Below are 20,395 nucleotides of genomic sequence, written 5' to 3'. Positions count from 1 at the left end.
ACATGGGTGCACATATATCACTGTGGTATGATTCTTTTAATTCTTTTGGGAAGATACCCAGCAGGGAATAGCTGGGTCAAATGGGACCTGTAGTCCTAGTTCTTTGAGGTATCTCCATACTGACTTCCACAGTGGTTCCATCAGTCTGCACTCCCACCAACAATGGAGAAGGGTTCCTTTCTCCCCACAACCGTGTCAGCATTTGTTATTTGATTTCTTGGTAGCAGCCATTCTTTCTGGGGTGAGGTGGAATCTCAGGGTTGTTTTCATCTGCATCTCTTGAATAACCAGTGATGTTGAACATTTTTTCATATATTTGTTTGCTGCTTTTACTTCTTTGTCTGAGAAATGTCTGTTCATTTCAGATGTCCATTTTTGAACTGGGTCTTTGAATATTGGGGGTCTGATTTTTTTCAGTTCTTTATATATTCTAGATAGTAGTCCTTTGTCTGAGGTACAGCTGCTAAAAATTTTTTTCCCATATTGTATATTGTCTGTTAGCTCTGTTGGTGGTTTCTTTTGAAGTGCAGAAGCTTTTTAATGAGATGAGATCCCAGTTGTTGATTCTTTCTGCTAGTTCCCCTGCTGCTGAGGTTTTGTTCATAAAGTCTTTTCCTATGCCAATGTCTTCAAGAGTTCTACCTATCTTATCTTCCTTCCAGCAAGTTTAGTGTTTCTGTCTTAATATTTAGATCTTTAATCCACTTTGATCTTAGTTTAGTGCATGGTGATAGGTATGGGTCTAGTTTTAATCTTTGGCAGGTTGAAATTCAGTTTTTCCAACACCATTTATTAAATAGGCTATCTTTCCTCCAATGATGGTGGTTGGCTCCTTTGTCAAAGATGAGGTAGCTGAGCATGTCTGGAGTTGTTTCTGCATCTTCTAATCTATTCCACTGATCCTCAGGTCTGTTTCTTTGCCAGTACCATGATGATTTTATCACAGTAGCTTTGTAGTATAGTTTCAAGTTGGGGATTGTGATACCCCCAGCCATGTCTCTGTTGCTTAGAATTGCTTTAGCTATTCTAGGTCTCTTATGGTTCCAAATGAATTTTTGGATTGTTTTCTCTAGTTCTGTGAAGTATATTGTTGGAATTTCAATTAGCTTTGCATTGAATCTATATAGTAGTTTTGGATGTATGGCCATTTTCACTATATTGGTTCTTCCTACCCAGGAGCAAGGGATGTCTTTCCATTTTCTTGTATTCTCTTTGATCTCTTTTTTCAGAGTGCTGTAGTTTTCAGTGTAGAGGTCTTTTGCTTCCTTTGCCAGACTGATTCCTAGCTATTTCATTTCTTTGGATGCTATTGTAAAAGGAATTGCTTCCCTAATTTCTCTCTCAGCGAGTCTGCTATTTGTGTACAAGAAAGCTATTGTTTTTTGAGTGTTGACCTTGTATCCAGCTACTCTACTGAATCTCTCAATTAAGTCTAGAAGTCTTCTGGCCAAGGTTTTTGGGTCTTCTATGTAAAGTATCATATCATCAGCAAATAATGACAGTTTAACTTCTTCTCTTCCTATCTTTATTCCTTTTCTTTCTCTTTTCTAATTGCTCTGGCTAATGTTTCCTGAACTGTATTGAACAGGAGTGGTGATAGTAGGCATCCTTGTCTTGTTCCTGATTTTAGTGTGAAAGTTTTCAGTTTTTGGCCATTTAGTAGGATCTTGGCTGTTGGTTTTTCATAGATAGCCTTAATCAGGTTAAGATGAAGACTTTCTATTCCAATTTTCTGTAGGGTTTTTATCATGAATGGGTGCTGGATTTTGTCGAATGCTTTTTCTGCATCTATTGAGATGATCATATGGTTTTTGTCCTTGATTCCGTTAATATGGTGTATTACATTTATTCATTTATGAATGTTGAACCATCCTTGCATCCCTGGGATAAATCTGACTTGGTCAGGGTGTATATCTTCTTGATGACCCTCTATATTCTGTTTGCCAGTATCTTGTTGAGGATTTTTGCATCTATGTTCATTAGGGAGACTGGCCTGTAGTTCTCTTTTTGGGTTGGGTCTTTCCCTGATTTTGGAATAAAGTAACACTTGCTTCCAGGAATGAATTTGGAAGTATTGCTTCCCTTTCAATTTCCCTGATGAGTTTAAAGAGTAATGGCGTTAGTTCTTTAAATGTCTTGTAAAATTCAGCAGTGAATCTATCTGGACCTGGATTTTTCTTTGTTGTATAATTTCTTCTTAAAGTTTTATAGTTTTAGTCTTTCATATTTAGGTTCATAGATCCTTTCAAGTTATTTTTATGTATGAAAATAAAGAGTTGAGGCTAATTTTTTATATATGGACACCAGGTGTTCTAGTGCTATTTGCTGAAAACACTGTCTTTTCCTCGGCTCTTGAATTGAGTTTATATTCTGTAAAATGTTACTGTTAAATAATCTTTCAAAACTCAGTGGACCATATATGTGTGGTTCTTTTCTAGATTCTGTTTTATTCCAATGATCTATGTCTTTCCTTACACCAACACTGCCTTGATTACTGTAGCTTTAGAGAAAGTCTTAAAATTAGGCACTAAATGTCTTCCAACACTGTTTTTTTTGTGTGTTTTTACTTTTCTAGGTTCTTTGTACTCCTACATAACTTTTAAATTTCAATATCCAATTCTTCATTTATAGCAAGTATACATAGACCTGAATTTTTATATATACCTTGTGTTTTCTAATCCTGCTAAATTCAGATACAAGTTCTAGGGGCTTCTAGAGATTTCTTGGTATTTTCTCCGTAGTTGATCATTTCATCTACATATAAAGATTTTGCTTCTACTTTGCCAGTCCTATCCTAATTGTGTCATTTTATTGCCAGACTATTTTGGTTTAAGCCTATGTTTCAAAGTTTAATGGACAGATGAAGAGTAAGCATATCTGCCCTTGTTCCCCACCTAAGGGAGAAAGCATTGTATCTTCTCCATTCATATAAGGCGTTTTTGCTGGAAGTATGGAGTACATGTCTCTAATCTGTTGAGAAGGTTCTGTTCTACTTCTAGTCTCCTGATAGCTTTTACCATGAACAGCTGTAGAATTTAGTCCAATACTTTTTCTCCAACTACTGACAGGATCATATGGCTTTTTCCTTTCCTCTGTTAAAATGATGACATTTGGGGGTGGATCTTCCAATGCTGAATTAACACTGGCATCCCTGTAACAAAACCACTTTCTACATCCTGCCAGATCTGACTTCCAATAGTTTGTTTTGTTAAACAAATTTCTATCTATGTTCATACTTTTTTCTTGTATTATCTTTATCCAGTTTTAGGATTAGCACAACGTAGAGTTCCTAAAATGAGGGGAGAAGTGTTCCTTCTTTTTTCTGCTTTAATTGTTTGATATAATTTATCAGTTAAAATGTTTATGAGCCGGCTATTGTCATATAGGTAGGTTTTCAAGCTAGGAATATACTTTCTTTAATAGGTGCTATTCAAATTTTATATTTCCTCCAGAGTTAGTTTCATTAATTTGTCTTCCAAGGTACTTCTTAGAAGCTGTCAAATTTATTTCAAAACAGATTTTTGAAATATGCTTTCTATATCCTTTTAAATTCTGTAAAATCTGTGGTAATGTCTCCCATATCTTGATATTATAATTTTTAAAATGTATAAATGATATTATATGATAGGAAGTAAAGGTCTAAAGGAGCAGGGAAAGTAGTGGGAGGGGTAGGGGAAAGGAAAGAAGGGAATAGAAAAAATATGAGAAAAGGAAAAAAATGGAAACAAATCTGTGCAAATAGGGAAGAGTGCAGGGGGTGAAGGGAGGGCAGCAAAATGGGGAAAAAAATAAGAACCAAGATACATCATGTAAAGGTACAAGATCTCAATGATGAATATAACTATATTTTATACCTAAAATGTACCAATAAACTTAATGGGGGGGGGAGAAAAGAAAAGGAAAGAAAACAAAAGAAAGAACCGTAGGCATCTGTAGAAGAGGTTATCAGGAAGTCCTCAATCCCACTGAAGCCAGAACACAGCAACAACACTATTGACTTCCTAATGGTCTTGTGCTGTGTGAAGAATGTGAAAATGGTCCAAAGAAGGAAATCTGAATCTATTATTACTTCAGGCAAGTCACTAAGCCCAATTTTCTGGATAGAGACAAAACAAGGGAAGTGGTTTTCTAGAATGGTCTTAAAAAGCAATGACTTATTGGAAGAGACACAAATCCCTTGCCTGCCCCAGCCCACAGTGTCAATTTCCTATTAAAACACCTTTCTCTCTAAATTTCCGTAAGTATCCCCAAAATATAATACAAACTATAATAATTTGGGTTCATTTAGTAGTCCATCAGAAAATAATTTTGGGTAACTTTTGGAAACAATATGAGAAATGAAAATACTATATGTTGAGTAAAGTCAGATTCAGACTGAATGCCTTTTGGGAAGACCTTTCCCACCTCTCCAGCTTCAGGAGAACCATGGAAGGTTTCAAGATTATCCAGTGGGCCGCTATTGCCAAATAGGGGAACAGTGCTCAGAAAGGCAGAGTACTACCTCAGCTCCTCATTCTAAGCTGGATTTTATGAGGTGGCCCCACTGCATGACTCCTCAGAATAGCACCCCAGCAAGGCATCATCTCTGGCTGGAATTTCCTACGTCATCGTCCTTCCTCCTAACTGCTCCTGACACTTGCTGGTGGGGAGCATCCTGACTCTGCCGCTGGCTTTCCTGCTGCTTGCTCCACCTGATCTCAAATGGGATTCCGAAAGGCTTGCCGACCTGTCTGGAACCCACAGCCCACCTGATGAACACTCCAGATACAATCCCTTTGGGTCTGGCAGCGCATGCCAACCAAGTCCCAAACCAGTTTATTAGTTTAACCAAAAGGTAAACAGGTGATGGGGATGAAGAAAGACAAGCATGCAAGCAGCTGGAAACATTGCCCTGCTGTTGACCATGAAACAAATCTAAGACAATTAAAGTGGCATTAAATAAATGAGGCCATATTTTATCTACTTGGAATTTCCATTGTCTTTTTAAAAAGGTAAATGTATACTTTTTACATTGCAGTATAGAAATCTAGGCTGTACATGTACAGTATAAATACACAGGGTGAGCACATGGGCACAACAGGTATGTCTTGGTAGCCACACCCTAAGTGAGACTGATAGTTTTACATCTTCTTTTTGACCTTCACACCAAGAAAATCAGCCTGAGGCTACATTCCTTCAATCTTCATGATGGCTGAGACCCTGTCCATCTCTTCTCCATGCACAGAAGCACAAATCCAACCAGGCTCACCGACAGAAGAACGCTTTTGACCAGTTGAAACCCAGTCACTCTCCTACAAAGTCCGATCTCCTACAAAGACCAAGGAACTCTGAGGACTTCTTGGCTCATTCTTTGGTCCATCACCACAAATCTCTAAATGTTTCCCGCTATTTCTTGCAGAATTCATATGGCTATTTATATAACACAAATCCCACACAAACTGTGAGGGCTGTATTACAAGATCAGAGGAAAAAAAGCTCCATGTTATAATCTGCACTTTTTTCTGGGTTCGATCTCTCTATTTTTGGAATAAAAACTGGTATTCGGGGATTTTTTTGCTTAAAAAAAATAACAATTTGAAAGTGCTTCTTACATGTGTCAACTTTCCACATATGGCTTTTTAGTTCAAACCCCAGCATAGCTCAGATTTGGAAGGCAGAGTACGATGGTGTTACTAGAGACAGAACTGTCACTTAACAGTGACACCATGTTAGCAAATATGGGGACCTAAAGAAGAAGGCTATTGAGTCCATCCGGAAGAATGTACCTCTTTGAGAAAGGACTGAGATAAAATATGCACTCCTGTTTCTTTCCCCATGACGAGGCACAGGGACACTATAAAAGTAAAATGGATATTGTTATCAGCAGGGAACATCTGTGGGGCCAGTGACAGGGGAATCACTACTCAGAAATCATTCACAGGCTCAAACTGATCAAATGTAGTCAATTGCAGTAGAAATTTCTACACCTGAGGAACAAATTGCACATAATATAGAGGTACTAGGATCCAGATGGCAAAAAAATCTAGACATACAGTTTCACATGCAAAAGGCAATCAGAAAAGGCAATGAAGTAGTGGCATTCAAGACAGGTAAGAGTCCAAATGAGTCACCATTCTTTTGTATTTTCTTTTCTGGCTGATAAGTTATCAAAAAGCATGGCTTTTGTGCAATGATTATGGTATATTCTTTAGGAGACAAAACAGAAACAACAGGGTTGCCAGAAATCAAACAGGCTTGTGTTGACTCCAGACGAGATCCAGCATGCTCAGGATGGTATGGCCGTGACTCTAGAGGTGTGTGATGGCAGCCAGTGGGGTGTAGGGGCCTCGGAGCTCTTCCTGGCCCTCCCTGGGAGCAGAAATCGGCAGATGCAGACAGAGGTTGGAGGCCACTGACTTATCCAAACCCTTTCCAAAGTGGCCTTTCATTCAGCCTGTGGCAGTTCCAGCCTCTGCAGTTGTTTCATGTGGTGGCACTTGATTGAGAAAGTAATCCTCTCCCTTTACAAAAATAAAGCTTGGACTTCTTGTAATACTGGCACAAAGGACACTGTGTACTCCTAGGACTGACTGACTCTACTTCTTGGGAAGTCTAAGACTAGGTTCTCAGTTCCTTCTGTTTCCCTGTAAAAAGTGACCTCAACTTCCCAAGCCATTGTGCAAATTTGTTTTTCCATAGTTCCGAACATCCCATAAAGTCTCTCTTATATATCATATATATGTATATATATACATATATATACTAAATATGTGTGCATATATATAAAATGTGGATAATTTTGTATTTCAGTCTCAAAAAAGTCAAAGAGGATCAGTAAATCATTTGTCCTTTTCATGTCGAAGTCATTTCCAATTTCCCTACGTAGTGCTACGCGCACCACAGGTACTCAATAAATATCTCTTGACTTCACCAATAACCTACTAACACTGGATGGTAGTAGCAATCACCAGGCCTGTTCTTGGCAGACTCTGCTCTGGGCGAGCCCTGGGTCCCTGTTGTCCGTGCTCAGAGGGTGATCTTGCTGTGCCTGTTACTCCAGCAGGCCCGTTTAGCTGTCCTGGGCAATGTCAAGCTGGTCCGGCTACGCAGTTTCACTGGTTCTTCCATTGAGTTCTTTTTGCGTAAAATGAAATCAAAGTTCACTTGGCTGTTCATGGCATAAAAGACATTTGCTGAGTCTGGGATCACAAGTTCTGAAAAAGTAAAGTAAATAGAAGACAGTCAGCTTGAGTAGGGCAGCGAGGTCCAACAAAAGCAGGTATAAATCTCATCCAAACTCAGGGCTAGGACAAGAGCCCCTCATTCCTGGGATGGGACCTGAACCAGACAGCATCCACTCTGTCCCAAACTGGTCCCAACAACACCTCAATTACCTCCTAAAAGCTAAATGCAAATAAGGATTTAGAAATCCTCCCCACCACGAACCTGATGTTCAAGTGCAGAATGTGAACCAGAAGAAAGTGCAGGGGGGGACAAAGGCCCCGCGAGGTTACAGGAGGTTATAGCCAGAGAAGCAGCAGCACTGGGACCAGAATGCAGGCTTCCTTCCCCCTGCAGTCCATTTCCTACCCAAGTGCACAGATTTCTCAAAGACCAAGGGAACTCAGTGAGGTGGGAAAAGATAGAAATTCTACAGCATTTTCTAGAATGCTTTACTCGGAATGCTGAAAATCTTTCTGAACTAATCCAAAGTCAAACCATTTATTCTAATTGAGTTGCTAATTTGTTCAGAGTTTACATTGTAATTTTTTTATTGTTGTTTTTTCTTGAGACGGGGGTTGCTATACGGTGTAGGCCGGCCTTCAAGTCACTATGTAGCCCAGGCTGGCCTGGAACTTATGGCAGTCCTCCTGCCTCAGCCTTCCAAGTGCTGGGATGACAGGTGTGTGCCACCATGCCTGGCACATTTTAATACTAAACAGCATCCTTATAAGACAGTGAATATCTGGTAACTACTTCAGTGATTCCCAAATAAATACCTGTAGATGGTGAACATGAATTTCTCCCAGTGTGATATGCAATTACCAGTCTAAAGTAATTTGGATTCATTTTTATTTTTAAGAGAAGGCATATAGTACTTAGCACTCAAATGGTCTTCTTATAGGTATATGAAAGAAAAAAATGGAATGAACAATGGAAGTGGGCAAGTTTAGCTCTGTAGCAGTGGGGTGTGAGAGGGGAGCAGCAGAGGCACCTGACCTTGGAACAGGGTTAAGTGAGCCTCAGTAAGCGTGCCCTGCTGAGATCTTCTGGCAGGACTGATGTGATCTGGTTCCAAGTGGCCCTGGGACACTCCCTCCACAGAGATGCCGTGAAGAACAGCTCCTCCAAGTGTCCCCGTGCTCCTGCCCAAGCATTCCTGGGGCAGCTGTAACATTCTTCCACATTATGTGTCACTGAGCACTTCCTCAGAGCACTTCCAGCTACACTGTTTCTTGCTACCTTCAGATTCTCCTGGTGATGTACAAGGGGTGCCTGGGGGTACTGTCTCCATTGTGGCCAATTGGGACAACAGCAACAGCTTCGTTGAGACCACACAGCTGATGGGCCAGGCTTCACCTCAGGACCCTCGATCTTCAGACCCACTGGCTCCACTGCGCTGGACAGTACATCTGGAAAAACTCAAGAGACTACTTTCTAGGCTGACTTTCATAAGCCCAATTTTTTACTGAATCTTCATTAACTGAGACAGTTTTCCCACAACCTAAGTTGAGAAATGAGTGAGAAAACTTCTGGCGGTAACTGAAAAAGGATTTTCTCAGAAGCTGTGTCTTTTACTCTCTAGGACAAGGTACTGTTCTAATTGTAGCCACTGTCCTCTAAGCCTGATGTGGAGGCCTGGGTGATCTGCTGCTCAAACGCAGTGCGAATCCTCTTCCTTCCCATCTCCCACACTGCCTACTCCTTTACACAGTGGTCCATGTTGGGCCTGTGGCACACAGCACTGCCCTCGGTCAACAATATGTGCTGCTCCTTCTTCACTTGGAGAAGAAATCTTTTCTAGGTTAGTCTCTGCCATCTGACAGGGAAGTTATTTACCAACCTGTTTCCTCCTCTCAAAAAAACACCCCAATTCAAATAAGCAAATAATACTTCCAGGGGTGATTATTTGTCCCCTGAGGCTTTGGAAAAGGGATTTCTTTAAATAATCGTTTGCTGGGTGTATTGGTGGCTTTCACAGACCATCAGCTCTATGCCTCAATATGAGTGAGGGAAAGAAACTTCAAAACAGAAGTTGATCATAATAAATATGCACCATAAATAAAATAGCTTAAGCAAACATGCATGATCCTGAAGACTCTCATAAATGATTAACTGAAATAATGAGAAATTCTTCCACAGGCTGCTAACATGTAGGTTCATGTACAACGGAGAAACACATTATCAGATGAAGGAGGTGTGTGGCCATCTGGGAAGACCCAGCAGACTCCCCACCTACATCCTGCCTCCTGCCACACAGAGAGACCTCTTCCTAGAAAATTGCTTGATGAGCAGTGTACAAAGAACAGGCAGAAGAATTCCTAGCAAAAATGTAGAAAAACAAGAGTTGGTGGGTGGGTGAAAGCAGCTTGAGACGCTTCATTCCACAAGTGAGGTGATGGCATGGGTTTTTTCACCCTTGCGTGATTAAAAACCACAACCAGGCTCTGATTAAAAGTTTAAATCCCTTTTCTGCCTTCAGCAGCTGGGGAGCAGTATGGACAAGCTCCTGGCACTTGCCACCAGAAGGAACACATGCCCACCTTTGTCCTCCGAGATGACTTGCACCAGCTCGTACTCCTCGGCGGGCTCTGAGTCCAGATTGTGCTTCAGCATTGCTCTCTGGATCACGGTAGGGGTTTTATCCTGGCTTGTCAACTGCAAAGACAATGAGTGTATTTCTAAACGATTTAGCTTTGCGCTTCCCGAGTGAGTCTTCCTGACCTTCTCTTCCTTGATATTTTGTGTTGTGCACCCCTCTCTAGAAGGAGACTAAAGGTATAACGATAGGACCAGGAGCCAGGACTCCTGAATTCTAGTCCCCGCTCCACCCTTATGGACAAAAGATGATGGGAAAGTCACTTGATCTCTCAGAGTCACAGTGTCCCGCCCTGTTCAAATGGCAACACCTGCATTGCCTATTGCCCCCGCCCTGGATGAGGTTTCCACAAGAAATAATATATGAGGGGACTGTAAAAAATGTAAAGCATCATCAGTCCTGGGCCAAGATGATTCTCACAAGTTGACCTGCTGCTATGACACTGCTTATAGCCAGTGGCACGGAAAGGGCTTCAGTTCTGCCCTTTCATCATTTCAAAATCACAAGCAACCCTATGATCAGTAGTTCCACTCCTAAAGGGATTGCAAATGTAAGTTCACAGGACGTGCATACAAGTATTCATAGCATATTTATTTATAACAGCCCAAAACCATCAACAGGCGCACAGAAGCATCTATAAAGAAATGATAAGGTATTCACTACAGAATACTTCCAAGCACCAATAAACCAAGACTGGCCTGTGTGACAATGTAGTGACAATATAGACAAATCTCAAAAACTTCCTGTCCAGCAAAGGACAGATTATATACTGTTGGAGTCTATTCTTTTAAAAACAGAAAAAAATAATCTGTGGCATTAGAAAGCTAATTTCAAGGTTAAGGGGGATTGGGAATTTGAGGGGACAGAAATGCTCTTTATCTGGATCTGGGGTGGCAATTACACAGATGTATATTGTTATTAAAACTCAAAGAACTGAATATGTAAGATTTGAGCGTGTAATTGTATTTAAGTTATGCTTCAGTAAAAATCAGCTTCTCAGTAAAGGTCCCGTCATTTGCAAATCTGACTTTGTCTTCATCTCCATCCACTAGCAAGGCATTGGTAAGGGCTCAGGGCTGGCTTATATACACACTGTGAGTGATTCCTTTGAATGCAAAAGAAGCAAAGGAAAACTCAGATTATTCTTAAAAATCAAGTTGTTCTCACCAGGAGGGAAGAGGACCACGGAGAGAAACACACACACACACCCCTACACATACGCACAGACATGCTAATTTCCACCCAGAAAATGTCACTGTGAATCAAGGATGGCAGTGACTTGGATGCCCCCCTCTGATCTTGGCAGCAGCTGGTGTTTGCGATTCAATAAATAGCATGGATTACAATCGGGTCCTTGTATGCAACAAAGACCCCGTTCATTTTTCTAGTAACAAAACATCTGGCACAGCCATTTACAAGGGAAAAAATGGGTGCACACAAAATTGTAAAGGAAACAAATGTTTCTGATAGTCTAAAAGACATTTCCCCAAACTGGGTTAATCAGGACTAGCAGCATAAAGCAAAAAAGATAGGACACCACTTGGGGGTGAGTATTAGGCTAAGTTGTGGAATCATTTAAGGGGAAAGCCAGACTATAAAATGAGGATGGTGGCCAAAGGCTTTCCTTGGGTGTTTATTACCTTGTACCGTAAAAGTTATGTGGGGAATGAATGGTAACAGTTGTATGGCCAGCTCAGTCATGTATCCTCAGGCTGAACTGGCACTGCCACATATCTAAGTCTGTCTAATGTCCACATTTTAAAAACATTCTAAAAACAAAATTAATTTTAATAATATTTTATTTAATGTAACACATCCAAAATATCATTGCTTTGTATAATCAATACAAAAATTGTTTGTGAGTTTTGGGGTTTTTTGCGCTGTCTTTAAAATCTGGTATATATTTTTACTCACAGCTCTTTGCAAATTATTCCCATTTTGAATGCTCAGTTGCAACATGCAGCTGGTGGCTACTATACTGAAGGCACAGTAATGAATGATGCTTAGTTATCAGCATCATGTGCCCTCCTGTGACCATGAATATTGCATTCTTAAGGGGCCTCAGGACTCTGATTCTATGATTGACATAATGGTGAGAAATATCATTTAGAAAGAGTGATGGGTATGGTGGGTGGTAGAAGACACTTAACCATGGTCAGTGGGAAGATGAGGGCTACTTTCTATGAAAGAATACAAACTAGGAGACAGAGCAGTTCCTACAAAGCAAGTTCTCTAAGCCAGCAGTTCTCAATGGAAAATGTAGGGCCTCTGTAGTCCCTGAGATCTTTGAGAGGATCCAAAATTGTTTTCATAATAGTACTAAGATGTTGTTTGTCTCTCTGCTTGTGTTGACATCTACATTGTTATTGCAAAAGCAATGGTGGATGAACTGCTGTCACCTTAGCTCAAACTAGTACAGGGCTTTACTTTTACTGTATTCGCCAGTAACTTGTACTCACAGTAAAAAAACAAAAAGAAAAAGCCAGTTTCACTTGAGAATGTCCTTGAGAAAGCAGTAAAAATTAACAATTTTATTTAATCTTGACCCATAAGAAGCACACCTACAGTTATCTGAAAAGGCATTAAAATACTTCTCCTTTTTCCAACTCCAAATTGAACAATTTGAAAAAAGGTGGCACTGATCTGGATGAATAAGTGTTAGAAATTTTTAAAATGTAAAAATTACATCCTATATGCACTGTTGGCAGATATATTTTCATATAAATATACCATTAATACCCATGGAGATTTTGTTCTGTACATAGTTTTTTTAGTCTTCTTTTTTGATTTTATGAAAAAATAAAACAAATTTCCTAGCAAAATAATAAGAGAATAACAATAGTCAATATACTATGTATCATTATCTTCAAAGTAGCTACTCAGAGTACAAGCCAGACAAAAAAGATTTTCTCTTAAAAAGAAGAAACAAACAGGTAATCGTACAAAATACATACTCATTTTACGTGCACATACAGGTAACTATGACCGTGTGGTCTGAGTGGCCAACAGACATGGAGAAGCAGCCTAAATGGAACTCTCAGTGCTGCCGGGTGAGCTCCTTACCATGATGCTCTTGTACATGTTGCCATTGTTGTCTTCTACGCTGATGCGGATGATGCAGGTGTCTTCGTTCTGTTGGTTGTAAACGGGGGGCAGTACTGTGGAGGTAATGGACGTCACAGAGACAGAGCGCTTGTGGATTTTAGGGTTGTTGTTGCAGGACGGCGGGGAAGAGAGGGGGTTGAGTAAGGTCGACATCCCTGAGGAATTTGTGTCCATGGAATGGATAGAGGAACACGATGAGGAGGACTCAGAGAGCTGGAAGATTAAACACATCCCAGAAGAAAACAACTATTAGCATCTGGGCCAACAGGGATCTACTTTCAAGGCAGAAGCAGATACCAAGGCCAGTAAACTTCAGCCCACACATATCTTGCTGCTGGTGTGAACATATCCCCTATGGTAGATGCCTTTCAGTGACTCAGTGTAACCCAATTATAACCACACATGAGACAAAGAGGTTTTCTAATTTTCCTAGTTTTTAGCTGTTTGTATGAAATTCAATCAGCAGGGGGCAGCATTGCCACAAACTAGAGCCAGTACAGGCTCCTGAAGTAAATCAGCTTCTAGGGCTGCAGACCGAGGAGCTTCCCAGCATTTCAGTCTTGAACCCTGCCTTGAGCCTCAACAGTTTTCAGTATCGCCATGGAGATCATTCTGTCCTGACTCCACAATCAGATTTTGTAGTAGGAAACAAATGGCTGTATTTTTGGAAGTTTCTAAGATAAGGAATACAGACTATGTCTCTGCATGGAATGTGAGTGCGGGAAAGGGCCTGCCTGAGAGATCACCTGGCCCTCTTCCCTTTCTCATGCCCAGGAGCCGGAGACTCTGGGAGAAACCAGGGCTCCAGGTTCACACAGCCAGTTGACAGTTCCACCAGGATGAGCATCCCTGTTCCCTCACTTCCACCATCACCCACGGAGCAAGAGCATAGCCAGGGCTCGGTCTGCTACTGCAGATAACATGGTGCATTAACCCAGTATGTCGTTACCTTGGGATGTTTTAGCACACTGAGGTCGCTAATAAGTTTTCATGTATTTTACGTTATTTAGATCTTGTAACTGTCATGTGAACAAAAACCAGAGGATTATAAAGATGAAGAGAGTAAGATTCAGAGAAATCAAGTACTTGACCAAGGGAACACAGCCTCTGACTGGCTCTGCCACATTTGCTCTAGAATCAGCTGTACACATGTTCACAGTCCACACCAGGATGATCAAAAACTATGGTGAATATTTAATTTTTTAAAATTACAGTAAAAGACACATTGGCAAAAATCATAGAATAAATGTTCAAAGCGAAGAGGAATATTTTGACTATTTTGAGGGATTAGTGTCATTTACTGTATGGGTCACTTACTGTATTAAATTTTTTAAATAAGCATTCACCACGCAGTATTTTTTATCACCTCATAATCGCTTCTCGGCTTTTTGGCTAAGATCAAGTATAGTTTATCATCCCATATATCTAGGACAACTGAGAAATGGGGTGCTACAATTAATGTGCTTTTCAAGTTAACCATATATTTATCATTCATGCAACACCAATTACCAAAGAAAGAGGATGCTTAAAACTCATTAAGAGATTTCACCCTTGTTCAACATCACTGGTCATTCGAGAGATGCAGATGAAAACAACGCTGAGATTCCACTTCACTCTAGAAAGAATGGCTGCTATCATGAAATCAACCAATACCAAATGCTGGTGGGGGTGTGGGGAGAAAGGAACCCTTCTCCATTGCTGGTGGGAGTGTAGACTGGTGCAACCACTGTGGAAATCAGTATGGAGATACCTCAAAGAACTAGGACTAGAGGTCCCATTTGACCCAGCTAGTCCCCTGCTGGGGATCTTCCCCAAAGAATTAAAAGAATCATACCACAGTGATATATGTGCGCCTATGTTTATAGCGGCACAGTTTGTAATAGCTAAGGTTTGGAGACAGCCCAAGTGTCCAACAACTGGAAACTGGATAAAGAAGATGTGGGGTTTTTTTAAATAAAATGGAGTACTACTCAGCTATAAAGAATGAGAAACTAGAGACATTTACAGCTAAATGGATGCATATTGAGGCCATACTCTTAAGTGAAATAAACAGGACACACATGTGTAAATATCGAATAGTTTCTCTAGTGTGAGAAACTGAAAGTGTAAATAAGGATTAAAATGATTAAAACAAATAACTGATAATTTGAAATAGGAAAAGGTCCAAAGGTGTAGGGGTGGTGGGAGGGAAAAGGGAAAGGAAAAATTATGAGAAAAGAAAAAAAATGGAAACGAAATCTATGTACATAGGGAAGGGTGGAGGGGGTGAAGGGCGCACAAGTAATGGGGAATAAAATAAGAACCAAGATACATCATGTACAGGTACAAGCACCGAATGATAAATGTAAATGTGCTATATACCTAAAATGTAACAATAAAAGAATTTTTTTAAAAAGAGAGATTTCACCCTAAAAACTCATTAAATTGAACCATTTTAAATTCCGGTCCTTATAGAGAAATTATAACCTCTTGGAATTATTTAAGGTAAATTATACCATATTAATCCTATAAAATATTCTGGAAGTCTTTTAAAAATAAACAACATTAACTTCTTTCATACTTGTCTGCCCTTCCATGGAAACAGAGTACAGAAGTTTTGCTTTCTGATAATCTGGCTTCTAAGTAAAATAAAGTCTACATTATCTTATGTCCTGGAGGCTGCTTAAATTCTACTACATGTTTTGTTTAATTAGAGCCGGTAAGCTGATGTGATGATTCTGATATGCTGGAGTAACTGTATCTACCAGAACATGGTTTTCTTTTTTTATTTTGGGTTTTATTTTTTTCTTATCTTCCCAAGTAAATCAACTCAGTAGTTCAATCTGAGAGGTGATGGTGGATAATTTTAGTAGCACAGTCAAGTTAGATCCATCTTCCAAATACTAATTCACCTTTTTACCTTTATTTTCTTTTATACAGACTTTTTCCTTTGTTGGATTTCCATGTTTCTAACATTTATAATTAAGATAATTGTGATTATAAAGAGACCACCTGGTGAACCCAGGCCCTGTTCTTATTGAGCACTTAAGTAGTGAGGAGCAACTGCGAATATAAATGTTCAGAAATTATGATCAGGAGAATGAAGAAAGGGAATGCGAATTACACTTCACTTTAAAAGAGAGTAACCTCACAGTGTAGCCTGTGGGCAGGAAGGTGATGGTCTACAGCCAAAAGACACTGCGGAGGGCAACCAAGCCCACCTAGGCACTAAGCAGGAGAACTGAGCCTTTCTAGGCAACATGCAGGGACTCTGCATCCCAGGAACTTCTTGCATCCAAGTCAAGCACTCATCCTTAAATCTCCAGAAAGTCATGACTCTCAGATTAATCCAAAGAATAAAAAGCCACGACTTGTGCAAGAATCAAACAATAGGGTATGGGTTGAAGCAAATAACATGAAGCAAGGGGCCTGCAAAGACCAGCACCCTAGGCATCTGTATGACTTAAAAGGGCTGATCTCAACTTAGGCACCCTTCCTCTGTGCCAGCGGATATGAACACAATTCTCTCCTTCCTAAATAGGGAGAAATTCCCCAAAGATGTGGGTAATACCTCAGCGGTCACCTTCGAACACTATTCATCACCAGATACGGGCCCTACCAAGCACAACAGCCTGTTCAAAAGTGAATGAGACTCCTTTCTAGATTTTGACAAGACCAGCACTATCTGTCACACTTTGGAGAATGGTTACATTCCGGGTTTAAGAAATGAGTCTTTTGAGAGAAGAGCCACTCCACAGGGATTTGCAGAGCTTTTTCTTTAACATTCAGAGCACAAAGGGTTGTATTCCGTGGACTCTCAGAAAAAAGGTGAGAAATCCAACTGGGGCAGCAATGTGAGCCACCTTCATCTGATGGACCCTGAATACAGGGCCTCTCCTGGATTGGCTCCTTTGTGACAAAGTCACCGGAGAGCTCCAAGATTGCCATTATTGCTAATAACACCACATTATTGCTAATAACACACAGCTCCCTTTGCAGGGCAGCAGACAAAGTGATGGGATTGAACACTCTACCTAAAAGCATAAGCTAAGAGGCCAGAAGTCACTACAGAGCAAGTGTGGTGGCCAAAAATATCCCCCAGTGTAAGTCCTAGTCATAGCAAAGTTGACCTCTCTGATCCAAGCTCCCTGACCGCTAGATTGAAGTGGATGTGTACATAATATTAAGACTGATCTTTTGTTTTCTTTTCATTTATTTATGCAGCCATGATAAATGGAAGTCTATGAGAATTCTTTTATCACTTATCACTACCATTTGTTTCAGACATGGTAGATTGTATCATCACTACCAATTCCTCACCCTTTCTGTGTCCATGCCTTTGCCCTGTGGTTTTTTACAGTTCCTCCCACTAAAAATGGAGCATATGTCCCTGCTTTGTTTGTTTATATGAGATTTGACCACATGATTGCTTTAGCCAGTGGAATATTAGTAATATGAACCAAGTAAAGGCTTTCTATGTGCTTGCAGGGTTGGGCTCATCCTCTTCTTCATCTGTCTTAGCATGTTAACAGCATGCTTTTGGTAGTCTATTACTCCAAAAACAATGAGGGGTAGGTAGAACAGATCTGGACCCAAATTAGCCTAGGACCAAGCCTGAATCAAATTAGCCAACCCCTGAGATGCATGAGAGAGAATGAATGGCTGTTAAGTCACTGAGCCATTCCAGGGACTCTGCGTCCCAGGAGCAGTTTGCTGTGCAATATTATACTGACAAAAGCCTGGTTAAGACAAAGTCTGGCACCAAGAAGTTGACACAACACCTCTGACACTGACTTTTTCACTCCTTCTAAGCAATGCTACTTCCCCAGAATAAAGTACTGTACAGCTTGTTATTAGTCAGTTCTTTAGTTCCTTTACATGTGAGTACTGAATAATATTTGAAAGGCCAAAGAACAAATCAATCTGATTACTGCATTTACACTTGTTTTATAAGGAATAAGTCCCCAAATTGAACCCTGCTTTTGATTCCTCTTCAAAACCTGACTTCGAAAACATCACAATGAACTTGAAAGCAGACACTCCTTGGGTGGCAGAAACCTTGTCAGAAGCCTGCATGAGGAAGGGTGAAAAGGGTTACGCATGCACCTTTTTCTGAGGCTCATCAGGGGTGTCCATGGGGGTCATGGAGCCCTCCTCCACCTCTGAGTGGTTCGACTCGCAGGATGACACACTGACTGAGTCCATGCTTTCACCGGAGCTCCCGCTGGCTGTGGACTTGGGCTGCTCTTTGGTGGGAGTGCTGCTGGTGATAATGTCAGACCCCAGAAACAGTCTGCAGAAAACAGAACGTCAAGCACTCAGGCGGTTACAAATCTGGAATCCATGATTCAACAAATACTTTTTATTATTATTATTATTATTTTTGGTACTGGGGATCGAACTCAGGACCTTGTGCTTGCGAGGCAGGTGGTGGAACCACTGAGCTACATCCCCAGGCCAAGAAAATACTTTCTGCAGAGTAAGTCCTCGATGGTTTCTCAGTCTTGTATGACTTAGTATTGCTATTAGTATTTTTGGGGGGGGGGGGTTACCAGAGATGGAACTCAGGTCCTTGTCCTTGCTTGGTTGTTTAGCGTCCAAATCTGGAGTCTTTCTAGGTCAATGTTCCTCTATTTTTTTAATAGTCTACAGACCACTTTGACAGAAGCAAAATATCACCACCACACTCCTGTAACTTTCTACCATAAAATGAACCTCACGTGGCTGAAAAATGAACTTCACAAAGCTGTCGTGGTTTGAGTAAGAAACTGAGAAGGACTTCTACTTCCAATCATCTGGTGACCTGCAATAACCCAAACCCCTCCTCTATAAAACAACTAGGTAAGAAATATAACATAACAACTCCTTTCAGTTGAACTTGCAGAATGCTAAGGGAAATCCCTAAAGGTCATGAATGAAAAGGGAACTGAAAACTAGAAGCATATAAGCTATTTCTGCAGCTGCTTTGTTTGGGGAATTGACAGATCTTGGCAAAATAGTGATTTAAAAATATTTTTAATAACACATGTTAATTGTACATACTACTGAGGTTCAGTATGATATTTCCACCTATGCATACACCATGCATTGATCATGGTTTTTAGTATGTACACAGGACTCAAAGATGAGGGCCTGCTTTATAAAAGGTGAAAAAACAAAACCCCTTATAGATGGCCAGGGCCCTCAAAGAGCTGTACTCTTAGTAAAGAGAGAGGCTATAAAAATATGTTCTAGTTGCACAGGAAAACAACAGGGAAACATAGCTGTCTTGGCCTGCTTGGTTGGAAGAAAAATATATCCCTTGAAATCATACGTGAGCTTGGCCTGTGTGTCACTGATTTGCTACCCACGTGGTCTTGAAGTTATGGTATCTCAGGCCAGTGACACACAGGGGAAAAGTAGATGGATGGAAGGGAGGGAGGGAAGAAGGATAACAAAAGGAAGAAGGGAGGGATGAATTCAAGGAGGGAGGGATAGAGGGAGGGAAGGAGAGTAGGTGGGAGGGAAGAAGGAAGGGAGGGCAAAGAAAGTAGGGAGGCGGAAGGATATACCTTCAAGCCAGGCTGCAGAGAATTCCCTGATAAAGATGAGCTTCCAATACTACACTACACAAATACACACAAGAAAACATTCCACTCAGAGAGTCAACAGGCATAATCCCAGGTTCAGATACCTGAGAACCTCAGGTATGAGGACTGCCAGAAAGAAACTAGTAATTTGTTCATTCATTCAACAAATATTTGCATGTCTATCATAAGCCATGCTATTAAAATAAGCACGTTTAAAGACGTTAAAGACATATGAGAAAAATTAAAAACAGGACTTCAGAGCAAGACATTCTGACAAAAGAACAAGAGAATAATTTGAAAAAAATTTTCAGTTCTAAGTGAAAAATGTAGTTAATTTAAATAAGAACTTAGAATGGTTAAATAACTGTTCTATTGCTAAGTACTCAGTACTCTGGACTTCATTCAATGGGAGACAGAGCTTGTGAAGTTGGCTGGGAGAAGACTCTCATCTACCTGGCCCTCAGCTAGGCGTGGAGCACTACGGGCAAGACAGGTTCCTGTTTTCAGACTGCGTACACTGCCCTGAAGGAAAGAGTCAGCACAAATAAGAATGATTGGGTAGACAGCAACATCAGCGAGGGTTCTCTCTCAGGAGGTAACATTTGTGCCAACACCTGAGGAAGCTAGCCATGAAAACAGAGCAACCCAGGCCGTAGGAACAACTGGTGTGAAGGCCCTGAAGCAGGAACAGGCCATGGTCAAAGCACAGTGACAAGGCTGGCGTTATGGGTCTTGGGGAGCAAAGGGGAGTGTTATAAGGGAGGGAAAGTGGAAAGAAGGTCACATAGTGCATAGGAAACTAGGATCAGGAGTTTAAATAGTTTTATATTATATTTATATTAAAATAAAACTATGAGGGGTTTTAATAAAGACAGTGACACCATCTATTGCTCAGAAGATCACCAGCTTCTTCGGTGGAGAAAGGCTGTTGGGACCAAGGAGC

At 40.6% G+C, this 20,395-nt stretch overlaps 1 protein-coding gene across 5 annotated transcripts in view; it reads right to left on the bottom strand.

The window, feature by feature from the left end:
- Window positions 1-4,770: 4,770 nt before the first annotated feature.
- Window positions 4,771-20,395, bottom strand: part of Rgl1 (ral guanine nucleotide dissociation stimulator like 1) — a 306,410-nt gene continuing 290,785 nt past the window's right edge. For all 5 annotated transcript variants that reach the window (XM_004862803.4, XM_087194427.1, XM_004862805.4 and 2 more), the window contains 4 exons: window positions 17,990-18,176; window positions 12,863-13,117; window positions 9,744-9,858; window positions 4,771-7,193 (listed from right to left, as the gene is read on the bottom strand). In XM_004862803.4, coding sequence (XP_004862860.2) covers window positions 7,006-7,193; window positions 9,744-9,858; window positions 12,863-13,117; window positions 17,990-18,176 — 745 coding nt within the window. In that variant the 3' untranslated portion in view covers window positions 4,771-7,005. The remainder of the gene's footprint in view (window positions 7,194-9,743; window positions 9,859-12,862; window positions 13,118-17,989; window positions 18,177-20,395) is intronic.

This window comes from Heterocephalus glaber, unplaced genomic scaffold, assembly GCF_053883595.1.
Source record: "Heterocephalus glaber isolate CG9 unplaced genomic scaffold, H.glaber_assembly_v1.0 deba00001600, whole genome shotgun sequence".
NCBI lineage: Eukaryota > Metazoa > Chordata > Mammalia > Rodentia > Bathyergidae > Heterocephalus > Heterocephalus glaber.
The sequence above is the reverse complement of the archived record's forward strand: the minus strand, read 5'-3'. Positions and strand labels throughout refer to the sequence as shown.